General features: G+C 48.8%; 1 protein-coding gene across 7 annotated transcripts in view; it reads left to right on the top strand.

Moving 5' to 3' along the window:
• Positions 1–9,918, top strand: part of CHD6 (chromodomain helicase DNA binding protein 6) — a 60,931-nt gene extending 51,013 nt beyond the window's left edge. For 5 of the 7 annotated variants that reach the window (XM_026867203.1, XM_026867197.1, XM_026867198.1 and 2 more), the window contains 5 exons: positions 188–634; positions 1,294–1,485; positions 3,192–3,311; positions 4,365–4,469; positions 6,505–9,918. In XM_026867203.1, the coding sequence (XP_026723004.1) occupies positions 188–634; positions 1,294–1,485; positions 3,192–3,311; positions 4,365–4,469; positions 6,505–7,392 (1,752 nt within the window). In that variant the 3' untranslated portion in view covers positions 7,393–9,918. The remainder of the gene's footprint in view (positions 1–187; positions 635–1,293; positions 1,486–3,191; positions 3,312–4,364; positions 4,470–6,504) is intronic. The other 2 variants (XM_026867204.1, XM_026867201.1) reach the window with 1 other exon arrangement.
• The last annotated feature ends 2,488 nt before the right edge of the window (positions 9,919–12,406 follow it).

The raw sequence follows: 12,406 nt of genomic DNA, 5'->3' as shown, positions 1-12,406 counted from the left end.
AGGGCACCTCCTGCACCACTCTCGCACAGGGAAAGAGATGTGATGGGCACAGGAAAAGGGCACCCTTCTGGGCTCCTGTGGAGAGGCAAAAGAGCCTGGTCACTAGCTCAGTGTTGGTCTGAAAAGCTGTGGTACCTGGGCAGTACATGAGTAGCCATAACTCTCTCCATGGCTTTGATACACACAGGAAGGTTTCCTGACTCCTGCCTTTGCAAAGGACGAGCGGAAGCACCGGAGGCCCTATGAATTTGACATGGAGAGAGATGCCAAACAGAGGAGCTTGGAGCAGCTAGCAGCAACCCATGTTCATCCACCCATTGTGCTGAACGGCTGGCGTGACACAGCGGTGGATTTGTCCAGAGCCTCTGATGGGTCCCCAGGGAGCTCCTCTCCTTTCCCCCTGAACACAAACATGCCCAAACTGGGGACCGTGAACACCCTCCAGGGCTCCCTGGGCATGGACTTGTCTGGCATTCTCCAGGCAGGGTTAATCCATCCTGTCACAGGACAAATTGTAAACGGCAGCCTCCGAAGAGACGATGCTGCCATGAGGAGGAGACGGGGCAGGAGAAAAAATGTAGAAGGGATGGACCTCATCTTCTTGAAGGAGAGGCCTCTTCCAACCAGGCTGCAGGTGGGTTGGTGCTCCCCCCCTTTCACATAGTCCAGATGGAGGCAGCATGAGTTTTCTCATGGTCCAGCTCTCCCTTACAAGCTCTGCTGCCCATGACAACATGGGGCCTCCTCCAGGATAGCTTGGCTTGTGCTGGAGCAGGCAGGAGCAGATGCTGCTCCAGGGAGGAAGGGCAGTTTTCTCTCTGGATTGCAGCACTCTGCCTGGAGTGGTTTGAGTCCTGCTAAGCATTCTCAAAAGCAGCTGTCCCACCTCAGCGGGTATCTGGGGTTAGAGACATGAGGAAAGGTCTTTGACTGCATTGGACCTGTGGCCAGGAGCTTGCTGTACCCTTTCTCCTTCTGCCCTGGGATCCGCTCAAAGAAGAATGGGGTTCTGGGAGCAAGACCAGTCCTCTACACCACTTATAGGAGTGATCTGGGGAGAAGTTGATCCCCCTGGTAATTAGGGTGTTTCCAGGTGAGTTCAGAATCATCTCCAGCTCTGTGCCCTCCATGCCTGCAGTGGTGGGTGGTGATTTAGGTAACAGGCACTCAGAATATATGGATTAACCTGTTTGATGGAAGCAGATGACCTCCTTTTGGAGCTCTTCTTCTCTGGGTGTGCATGCATCGCCACGTGGTGCTGATGGGCTCTCCCTGTTCCTCCTTCCACCTCAGGATGTTCAGGAAGACCAGCCACAGCCCCCCCAGAACAGTCCCCTCCCCGATGGGCCGGTTGCTGCTACCTCAACTCCACAGCCAGTCCCAGCTGCAGGCAGCCAAGCAGAGAAGGCTGTCCCAAATAAGAGTCTCCTCGACTGGCTCCGTCAGCAGTCCGACTACACACTTGATGTTCCCGGCTTTGGCACAGTAAGGGTGGCCTTCAGTGGCACATCTGTGTGTGTCTGCCTTGTGTGTTGCCCTTGGTGTTAGGTTTTCCTGTGGTTGCTCTTGAGTTTAGGGCTTCCACAAAGTGTCTCAAAATGCAGCCTTTTTCCCTCTACCATGGCTTGGGATCACCGGGGCTGTTGGGGAGGTTGGTCACATGCCTGGGAGGTGGGCATGGTTCCCTGCACAGCAGTGCAAGACGCTGAGCTGCCTCCTCCTGCCCCAAGATCTGTTTTCCAGCTCCAGTGCCTCCGTCTGCCCAGTGCACAATTAGTCCAATGTCTTCCAGAAGTGCCAGGGTTGGGGAAAGAAATGGGAAAAGGGATTTGGGATGCTCAAGGCCTGCCTGTGTTGCTCCCTTTCACCTGGGGTCATTTTAGACAGTGCTGTTCTATTAAATAAGGTTCCCAGACAAGAGGAAACTTCCTCTTTAAAAACTGGACCAAAGTGGCTGTGTTGGAGGCTGCAAAGGCTGCAGTTATGTGGCCCTGGGTGCCATCAGAAAGCAGTGGCAGAGAGTGGGGCTCAAAGTCTGATTCTTCTTGCCATCTCATGAGCATCTACCTCTTGGTTTCACACGTTGATTTGCTCCAGGCTTCAGCTTGTTTAGACCATGTGGTAGGCAGAGTACAGGCTGTAAAACAGGGTAGGAAGAAATGTGGTAGTAATACATAAAAGAATGTGCATCTTGGTCCTGGAGGATTGTGTGCCTGAGGCAGGGATTCCCCGGAGCTTGGAGTACAGGCAAGCCGTTAGTGTTTGGAGCTTGACAGAGATGATAGATGAGAAGCCCAGTGTTTGCTCTGACAGGATGGCCCTTGCTTTTCAACATCCAGAGATATATGCAGCTCTGTGCCCAAGGCCAGACTCCCAGGAGCACTGCAGGAAGCAGTCAGGTGGTGGAGCAAGCGTGGGAGTGCCTTCCCACTCCTTGCCATCAGCCTTGCCTTCCCTGGGGGCTTAATGGAGTTGGCCCGGTCTGGCGATGCAGCTGGTGAACCTCAGGGGGCCCAGGGCCAGCCCTACAGGATCTCCCCTGTCAGGGCAGGTGTCCTCTCTGCAGGTAGGATGGATTGAAAGCTGTTTTGGGGTATTGCAGCAGCAATAGTTGAAGGACCTGCAGGCGCATTGACACCGGACTGGGTGCAGAGGACTGGGTACAGGCAGTGAGTGTGCAGCATCTCAGCTGTAGCTCTGTAGGTTGTGTCCTGAAGGGCTCTGATCCCAGAGAAACATGGTGCAGCATCTCTGCGGTGGCAAAAGCTAAAATAGAAGTGAAAACAAAGCACAGATGAGCTGGCGAGAAGCAGGTAGCTGTACCAGACTGACAGGAGATGGCACAAATAGACCCATTCTCTCTGTCTTTCCTCATTGTAGTTAGCACCCCATTTATAGATGCACACACCTGAATTCACAGCTGGTTACTGTTTAGGATTGGAGGGGATTTAGAAAGGCCTGGAGCAGTCTATGTGGGTATGCTGAAAAACCCTTTATACCTAGAAAAATCAGTTGTTTTCATTGAGAGCTGGCTGTGTGGCAGAGACCAGCTTGTGCCACCCACGCTGCTCCCACCCAAGTGTGCAGGGACCCCCTGTCCCTCAGGAGCTCATCTGCGCTGCTCTCCTGCAGGGCTTGTAGCCATCCAGGCTCATTAAGCCATCATTAATGTTGTCTTGTTTGCACTTCAGAATTTTTCAGACAAGCCCAAGCAGAGGAGGCAACGCTGCAAGGACCCCAGCAAATTGGACATTAACTCACTCACAGGAGAGGAGCGGGTGCCTGTGGTACATAAGGGTACCGGACGGCGGGTAAGCGAAGGCCTGTTCTGTGCTCTGCCCTTGGTGTCTTGAAATGCTTAGCAGACCCTGAGCTCATCTGGAGGGAGATTTAACCCAGAGAAGCGTATGGATGGGACAAAACTCTGGAACACCACTGATCTACACTATCCTGTGACACATGTTGCCTGAGGGGACACAGACCTGCGAAATAAGTGACTCTCTGTGTGAAGTAAGGAAGGTCTGAGTGTTGACCCTTGCCAGGGTACACAGACCCTGCAATGGCAAAGGGATTCAGCCTTTGGCTTTAAAGCCACCATCAGCACAGCCCTGGCTAGTGCTTTCCATTCTGGATTTGATTTTTTCCCCTTGAATTCACTGCAGTATGCCACAAATTGTGATATTGCCACGCAGGTATCTTTGTCCTCTTCCTCCTTATGGGGCGCAGGCAGAGCATACCAGTACCCATCCATGTGCTGGGGCATGTGGGAAGTGGAGGGTTCAAACAACTTTTTCTTGCTTAGTGAGCAAGGAGCATGGATTTACTTGTCTGCATTTTAATTTCCAGTGCACCGATGTTCACCTCTCTGAATGAGAACGGACATTCAGAGATATTTTCCACCCAAATTCAGTTCTTAAACACACCCAGGACTGCACTAGGCTAGAAGGTGATGTGACATTAATCACATCTAAAATCAAAACTAAAGGGTGAGGCAGAAAGAGGCTGTTTCAGCCACATCTGTGTTTCTTTTACACCCACAATGGCCATTGGAGACCTGGGTGAATTGGTGGGTTTGTCCAGTCCTGAGCATGGCTTTTGTGGAAGCTCTGTCCCCATCGCTTGTTCATGGGGAGGACAATGGGACGGGCCACAGAGGCTGAACTTGCCTTTTCTCCCTGAACTGTGTGTCTGGAAGCAGCAGGCACATACTGACTCCTGCAGAGACATTGTATCGAGGGAAGAGCCTGTGCCCCAGCCAAATTGCAGCCCAAAGCAAGGAGCTAGGGGAAGTGTAATCATATTTCTTGTATTATTTTACATAACTCTTTCTGCAATAGAGGTCATCCTTCTGCTGTGTTTTATAGTTAGGGGGAGCCACGGCACCAGCATTGAAGGAATTGCCAAGGTGGCTTGATGCAAACTTGGAGTATGCTGTTGCAGCTGACTGGGCTGACATTGTTAAGCTTTCAGTAAGTTAGAGCTTTTGGAGAAATCCGTATCATGTCATCTTTTCTTTCCCCTCCCCATTCCCACAACCTTTCTCCAGTGAGGATCTGGCTGCACACGCGGGAGGGAGTAGCTGCAGGGCCGGCAGCAGTGGGAGTGCTTGCACTGCAGAGAGGGAGGTTGGGTATGTGCTACAGCTCGGCAGTGCGGCCAGGGGAAGGAGAGAAGGGGGTCAGCACCCTGGGAATGGGGCTCAGCAGCTCAGGCTGACTGTCCAGAGAGCCTCGGGGTGCTTAGAAATAGTGGGGGCAAGAGAAACACCCTAGGAGCAGTAACCCACCTCAGGTGCTGGACAACAGGAGGTGGGAAAAAAACGTTCTTGTGGGTCAGATTTTCAAAAGTACCCACAGCAGAGGCTTCTCATCAGCTCCTGCAAACTCTGCCTGTGCAGCCCTGGGGCCATTACACACCCTGCAGGTCACCAGGCCTGAAGGCTCAGACACTGGCAGGGAGACGGGCAGGATGGGGCTGAGCCTCGCTGTGTTTATTCACCCTCTTTGTCACGCTGGTCCCTGCCTCGGTGCATGGCAGAGCCTGTGGAGCAGGAACACTCTCCCCTCCAGCACACGGGCGCTGCCAGTCATGCTGCCCTGCCCCGCGGGCTGGCCTTATCCAAACGTCTCCCTGCGGTCCCTCTCTCCCGATCCCTGTTTTTGTGGCTGCAGTGGTTGTGTGACGACCTTGCAGGGGGCTCAGGGGGGAATCAATTGGCTTAGAGGTTTGTAGTGCTCTCAAATTTGCTTTTAATTAGCACTGGAGATTTGGCATGGTCTGTCCCACTCCCCAGGAAACAGCTCCACGTCTGGGCTGGGGTCAGTGCCCCATCTGGGTGGGTGCACCCCTGCAGGCTGGCAGCTTTTCCTTACCTTCATTTGCAGAGGACGGTCTCTTTGCAGGCAGGAATAGCTATGTGTGCCTGGCCGCTGCCCCAGGCACCCACTCAAGCACCCTGGGTGGGCAGCTGCACACCCGTGAGCATTCACACGCCCGAGCCCCATCAGCACTTTGCTTTTGACGAGTGCCCATCTGTCCTGGCATGTGCATGCAGAGGGACATCTGGCTGCTCCGGGGCTGGGGCAGGCGGGAGCCTGGGGTCAGCTGCCCTGCGGTGCCCAGGCACAGTCATGGCCCCACGCAGCTTCTCCCACATGCCAGTGGGAGCAGAGCAGAGGATTCTCCCTCTTTGGGCAGTAGCTATGCTCTGCAGACTGACAAGGTCATTTGACTCAAGTTTCTGCACTGCAGGTGTCTATGGGAAATACTTTTCCTACCTAAATCTGTTATTGGAAATGGTTCAAAGAGTAGCAATATTGAAACTCAAGAGAGCCACAAGGGGAAATGTTTAAATGTCTGTGATGAGGATGCTGAAAAATGGAGTTTTAAACTGTGCTGTGGATCCCCTCGGCACCACTGTGTGTAACCGAGCAGTCTCGCCCAGTTGTGGCCCTGGGTTTTGGTCCATGTCTGAATGCTTAGAAGAACCTTCCTGGCGTCTCAGCGAAGTGCTAACCAGGAGCTCCTCAGACGCCATGTCCACTCTCCTTGTGTCATCCCATGCAGCTTTGCTGCCCTGCAGAGCATTGAAAATTTGGCCCTTCACATCTAAAAGACATGATTTTTCACCTGTTGCTGAAGCCACGATTAAATCTGGGAAGGGAGCCAAGTTGGCGCCTGCCACAGAGCTGCCCCAGTGCTTCTTGTGTTGTGAACAGATGATGCTGAGGGCTTGGGTGAAAATGCAGGGTAAAAATGTGCTTCCTCCTTGCCTCCCTGTGCACTTTGACGCTGCAATATCATGCCAGGACAGAGTGAGGGTGTTTTGCATTTGGCAGCATCCCATGGGAAAAGTTGTGTGTACCTCTCAAATTCCATATCATGTAGGCAAATATTTCTGTGCTGACACCATCTGGGATGCGGATGTGAGCGCAGAAAAGCCAGATTTCCTTTGATGCAGTAATAACTGTCAGGTGTTTTCTACTGTGTGTGTTTCATTTTCAGGGCTACTTACCAGAAAGCAAATTCAATCGCATCCTAACTGAGCCTGTGCTCCGAGACACGGGGCCTCGACGGAGGGGGAGAAGGCCCCGAAATGAACTCATTAAAGGCCCCGGCATTGTAGCAGATTCTTCTTCTGGAATGGGACCACTGTTCATGAACGGACTGATTGCTGGGATGGATCTAGTAGGACTTCAGAACATGAGAAACATGCAGGGGATCCCTCTGACTGGGCTGGTTGGGTTTCCTGCTGGGTTTGCAGCAGTGCCTGCCAGCGAGGATGTGAAAAGCACCCTGAGTATGTTGCCCATGATGCTGCCGAGCATGGCTACCGTACCACAGATGTTTGGCGTTGGAGGACTCCTCAACGCCCCCATGACAACTACTTGTACTGCGACTGCTCCGACTTCGTTAACAAGCACAACAAAAAGTGGTACAGCCAGCGCAGAGAAAGCTACTGAGGATAAACAGAGTAGCCAGGATGTGAAAAAAGAAACTCTCTCGGAAGATAAGCCTGGTCCTAGTTCGTTTTCTAATCAGACAGAATCCGCAATAACTACCAGTAGTCCTGTAGCTTTTAACCCGTTTCTTATCCCAGGGATGTCTCCTGGACTGATCTATCCCTCCATGTTCCTTTCCCCTGGCATTGGCATGGCGCTGCCCAGCATCCAGCAAACCAGACACTCGGAGGCAGCCAACCTGGAAAGCCAGAAGCGGAAGAGAAAGAAAGTGAAAGGGGAATCGGCAAACCTAGAGCCAGAAACTGTCTTGCTGCCAGAAAAAGAAGCTGCAAACAGACAAAACTGTACAGAGCAAACACCACCTTTGTCGGCAGAGAAGGAGGACGGACCAGCAGAGGAGGAGCGCAAAGCAGCTTGCGATACCAATTAGAACTTTTGTTTCATTGAAAAAAAAAAAAAAAGATTGTGGCTTGTGAGTTTCTTATCCCATAAACTCTTTGTTACTTACCCTCCCACCCCGTTCCACCTTCATAAACCTGTGTTTCCATGAGTAATATTATCTACCTAATTCCCTGTCAGAAAAAAACTCTGGTGACATACTACATGTTAATAGTTGCAGGGTCTTGCCACTTTATTAGATAAACAGTGTTGTCTAGCTAGTATGGGAGGCACCGAATTCTCGTTCTGTTTTTCCAGTCGTTCATCCCAGCCGACAATAGCAAATCCAGTACTCGGTCACCCCCCCAAATTGCTCACTCCTTTCAGAAGAAAAAGCAGCAAAAAAACAAGAGCAAAAGAAAAGTCTTTACCGCTTGGTCTACAGACAAGGGTATTTCTGTCTACAGCGACACTGAATCAAAAAGCCTGTATTTGGGGGTAAAAAGCACAGCTATAGTAAGTGCTAATGTGTATTTTTGATTTAAAGTATTTCCCTATTTTATCATGGTTACTAGACTAGTAGTATAGACAGAAGTATATAACTAATGATTGAAAATGCATATATTCATTTCTTTGAAAGGAAAAAGCATAACTGGTAGTGATATCATTTCTTTATCACCCCCACCTCAAAGGTTTGGAGACAAACTGCAGTGAGTGAAAATATGACGTAGACATTCTTTTTGTATTTTTTAAAACCAAAGTTGGTTTTATGTTAAGTGGAGTTTAGTTGCCCTTTCCTCGATAGTTACAAGAACTTTTCAGCTTGAGCTGGAAAGGTTTTGCACATCTTGCATGACTTTTTTGGGATTACTGTACCTGTAGCTACCAGTTTCTTCATCATTCTGCTCGTCCTCAGTTCTCTTCTATGGCGTTAGTTCTCATCTATGGCATTAGAAATGCTGTAAAGGTATTTTTTTCCAGCCGTGAACAGGCCACACTGATTTTCATGCTCTTATATGAACACTGAGGCTTTTTGAGTTTTTATATTTTCCACTCCTTACCCCAGAAGCAACGTCGTTTCAGCAAACAAGGAAGAGGCTGTAAGCCAGTTTTCCTGTCTGGGGAGTCCTCTAAGAAGGACGGTTGAGACTTTCAGAGCTTGAGTTTCTTCTCCTCTAGCGTTAGACTGTGAAGAGATGACCTTGGCTTCTTCTTTCCATTCCGTTTGCTGTTGAACAGTATTTTTGAGTCGTGTGTGTCCGTCCCCCGTCCCGTCCCGTCCCCCCATGGCAAATGATTTCAACGTCTGCATTGTAAAGGACAGGTTTTAATGTCGTCAGCCCCTTGCAGCTCTGGGTACTGAGACTCCTCCATCCACAGGCAACTCTTTTTATTTCTCCTTCCCCTCACTCCTGATCTAATTTTTCTTTCACTTGGGCTTGTTCTTATTTGCAGCTCATGGTTTGAGACTTGAAATAAACCCACGGTGGTGCAGCAGTGAGATAAAAGGCAGGCTGGTGAGGGAGTTGGGAGCGTGCTAGTAATCGGTTTCACATTTGGTTGTCACAATTTACTGTATTTTTTACTTATTTTCTGTTACAGTTTTGCTAATTTATCAGATGGTCCAAATGTTTTGACATAACTATTTCAGTTTGCATTATTTATTTATGATGCTTTTTGTCATTGTCTTTTATACATTTGGGATTATAAATTATGTACATGTTAAAATTAGCATCTCAAAGAAGTCTGTTACCCATGGTCTAAAAAGCATTTGGTTTCTATTTTCACAGAATTTATGCCCAGTTTACTGGATTGGATGATTTTTTTTTTAAGTATGTAACCAATCGTAATGCAACACACACCCCCACCCCCCCGATAATTAAATGTGTTCTATTTAATAACATCCTTGTAGCATAGATACTGTATCACTATCGACAGATTTCTTAGAAATGCTGCTATCTCTATTTAACTAACATTTTGTTCAGTTTTGCCTCCAGTGGAAGCAGAAAGGGTTTTTTCAGCTGTTAAATCCAAAATCAATATAATTTATTTATGTAAAAAAAAAATCACAATTGATATATTTTTGAACCTTTTAAGTACTAACTTTCTTTTTATTCAGTAGAAGAACATGTACTTGCCCTAAATCCTTAAAATACAAATGCTATAAAACTTCATATATCTTCAAAGCCTTACTGTGAATGGATACAGAAATCTCTTCAGAGTCCATTTCTTGTTACAAGATGGTTTTTCCAGGGTTACACACGTAAGGAACAGGGTTTAAAGTGAAATTTATTTAATTAGCCAGCATGCTCTATACCTTGTTCTTCCTTATCAGACATGTATGCTATGTCTCTGGGTGTTTAGGCTTCTCTTTGACTGCTACTTTGTGACCCTTTTGCAACCCGATATACTCTGTGGATTATTTAGACTGTAAGGCATAAGTGGCTTCTTATTTTCCATCATATCCACAACAAATGCCAAACTTTCACCGGTTTTCATGGCTACTCACACAAACATACATTCTTCACCAAATGTGCTAACAAAATAAACTGTCTGTGCTCTTGAACATGGATAAAAAGAAAAAGATTTAAAAGTCAGATTTTTATTTTTTTAATTTAGTGACTAGATGATGCTTATCTTTCAAACTTGGCAGAGCCTTGCTACAGATGTATATAATTTTTTTCAGCAAATATATGTGAATGTTTAATTCACCTGACTCAGTGATAAACGTTACTTGCCTTTTTCTCAGCATGAATCTGTGGAGAAGCTGTCAAACGCAGTGGACTTCTCCCTGCATTAGGGTTGCTCTTCGTGCACTGTGAGATGGGTGTTACTCTGGGGAAGGGCTGCTTGCAGCTGGCTCACCACCTTTTCCTGCCATGGAAGGAGGTTACCAGGCTAAACCTCCCGCTGCGGCCTGCAGCTCTTTCACTCAGCACCCTGTGGGTTAACCTGCTGTGCCGTGTGGGTTAACTCGACACGAAGCGTGGCTGCAAGATGAATGGAGCAGCCCAAGGTCCAGGGCAGGTGATAGTGTGCAGGGGCTCTCTGCCAACCCACGTCCTCCGGAGGACGGGTGGAAGCCCAGAGACCAGCCATGAGCACCTCATGTGCCAGGCATAGCCCTTCATGCTTACGTGGCACTTCCCAGCAGAAGAGGGGTTCGGGTCCTCTTACGGAGATACTGAACACCTCCATCTGAGCCTTGTGAATCACTAATAGGTGCCAAAGAAATGCTTGTCACAAATCTCTATGTAAGGATTTCATGCTTTAAAAAAGTAGGTATTAAATTAATTTACTTTGAATAAACAGATGCACAGGAAAAGCTAAATAATTTCTTTAAGGTCCAGGAAAAAAGGCACAGAGTAAACCAAGCATTTTGCTTGCTCCCCCTGCCCTTGCACAAACACCTTGTCCTGGCATTTCGTTGCTGCGTTTATTTGAGGGAGAGAAACAGGAAAGCACTGGGCAAAAGAAGCATCAGATGCCGCCTGGACAGGGGTAGAGGAGGCAAAACAGTGGTGTGAATTCTGAATTTCCGGTTCCCAAATCTCCCTTTAAATTCTGGCTCCACACACTTCAGCCTTCCACCCCGGCATCGTCAATGCAGAATATTTGCTCAGAGGATCTGCAGAAGCCAGCCAGCCCCTTGGTACATGGAGGAGTATGTGCTGTGAAGTCAGTGGTGGCTGCGGTGTCTCTTTGATGAGGTGTTTTATTCACCCTCTGTTAAGAAGTGAGTGGATGTGGTTGTGGAGGATGGGGCAGGCACAACTTTCTCTTTTGGTTTTGTTTTGTAGGATACAGGTGCCCTTTCCTGGAGCATGAGGGAGTAAAACGCCCTGCAGCTACTCATTACTGCACTCCTGACCCTGCCTGATTTTTATCTGATAGGACCCAGAATAGAAAAGTATCATCGAACATTTAGACAGTATCTTTCATTGTATGGTCACAGAAAGGTCACTAATGGTTTCCCCCAGCACTGAACTAGGCTGGGCAAGTGTTTCCTGTCCTAAGGGCAGACATTGCAGCTCTGGTGTCTCAGCAAGGATTTTGGGTCCAAAATCTTGGCTGGCCGTGAGCAGAGAGCACTTCCTCTAATGACATATAGTTAGTCTTGAATAAAACTTGAACTTCTCAGTGCATTTGTATTTCCGATCTCTTCAGGAGTCACTTCAGCTCCAGGGCTGTGGAGCACAGACTGAGTCACACAAGGCCACTAATTCTCATCACTTTTGACAACTTTAAAGCAATATCAAGTACTTTACCGAAGAGGTGGTTCCCGAGTGCTTCACACCACGTGCTCCAGTGTCCAGCAGCTCCCAGTGCTCAGCCGCGGGCGCCGGGCAGTGCTGCCAGGCCAAGAGCTGGCCCAGTGCCCAGCAGAGCAGCAGCTCTGGAAAATTAGTGGCAAGAGAAATCCAGCTTACCTCTGGTTCCCCTTCCCAGCTATCTGCATAACGTGCCCTTTACAGCTGGCCCGGGAGCATCATCTTCAGCCACCTCCTGCAGTTTTTGGGGTGTTTGCAGTTTCGTGGAGCACCCAGGGGTGGCTTGAGGCCATCAGTGCAGTGCCGAGGCAGCGCTAGTTCCTGGACGATCCAGATTTCACCTCAAAAAGCATAGAACAATGCAAGATCTTCAGCCCAGTAGAGAATGAGTCCACTCCCCTGTCTCGCCTCAGTAGCCCTACATGTAATTTCAACCTGAGGAGCGGCTCCGCGGTTTGCCAGCGGTCTAGACCGAGATGTGATGTTACTGGTTTAGCTTGGAATTCTATCCCAGTCTCACTGAAAGGATTGGTTTGTGCAAGAGCAGCACCAGCCCTTTGGAGGGTTTCTAGGAACAGCAGCACCAGACGAGCATCTGAGGGGAGCAGGAGCCGTAGCAGATGCTCTGCAGCACGGCTCCTGCCAAGCATTTGTTTGGCTGTTGCACTTTTCAGTTGGGTATGTTTTAGCAAAAGGAGACATTTTACAGGAATGGTCTATACCATCTAGAAAGACAAAAAAAAAAAAAAATTTAAAGGAAGACTCCACAGTGATTCACTTCCCCCCCCCCCCCCC

The sequence above is a fragment of the Athene cunicularia genome, unplaced genomic scaffold, assembly GCF_003259725.1.
Source record: "Athene cunicularia isolate RWA unplaced genomic scaffold, athCun1 SCF_2, whole genome shotgun sequence".
In the NCBI taxonomy this organism is placed as follows: domain Eukaryota; kingdom Metazoa; phylum Chordata; class Aves; order Strigiformes; family Strigidae; genus Athene; species Athene cunicularia.
The sequence above is the reverse complement of the archived record's forward strand: the minus strand, read 5'-3'. Positions and strand labels throughout refer to the sequence as shown.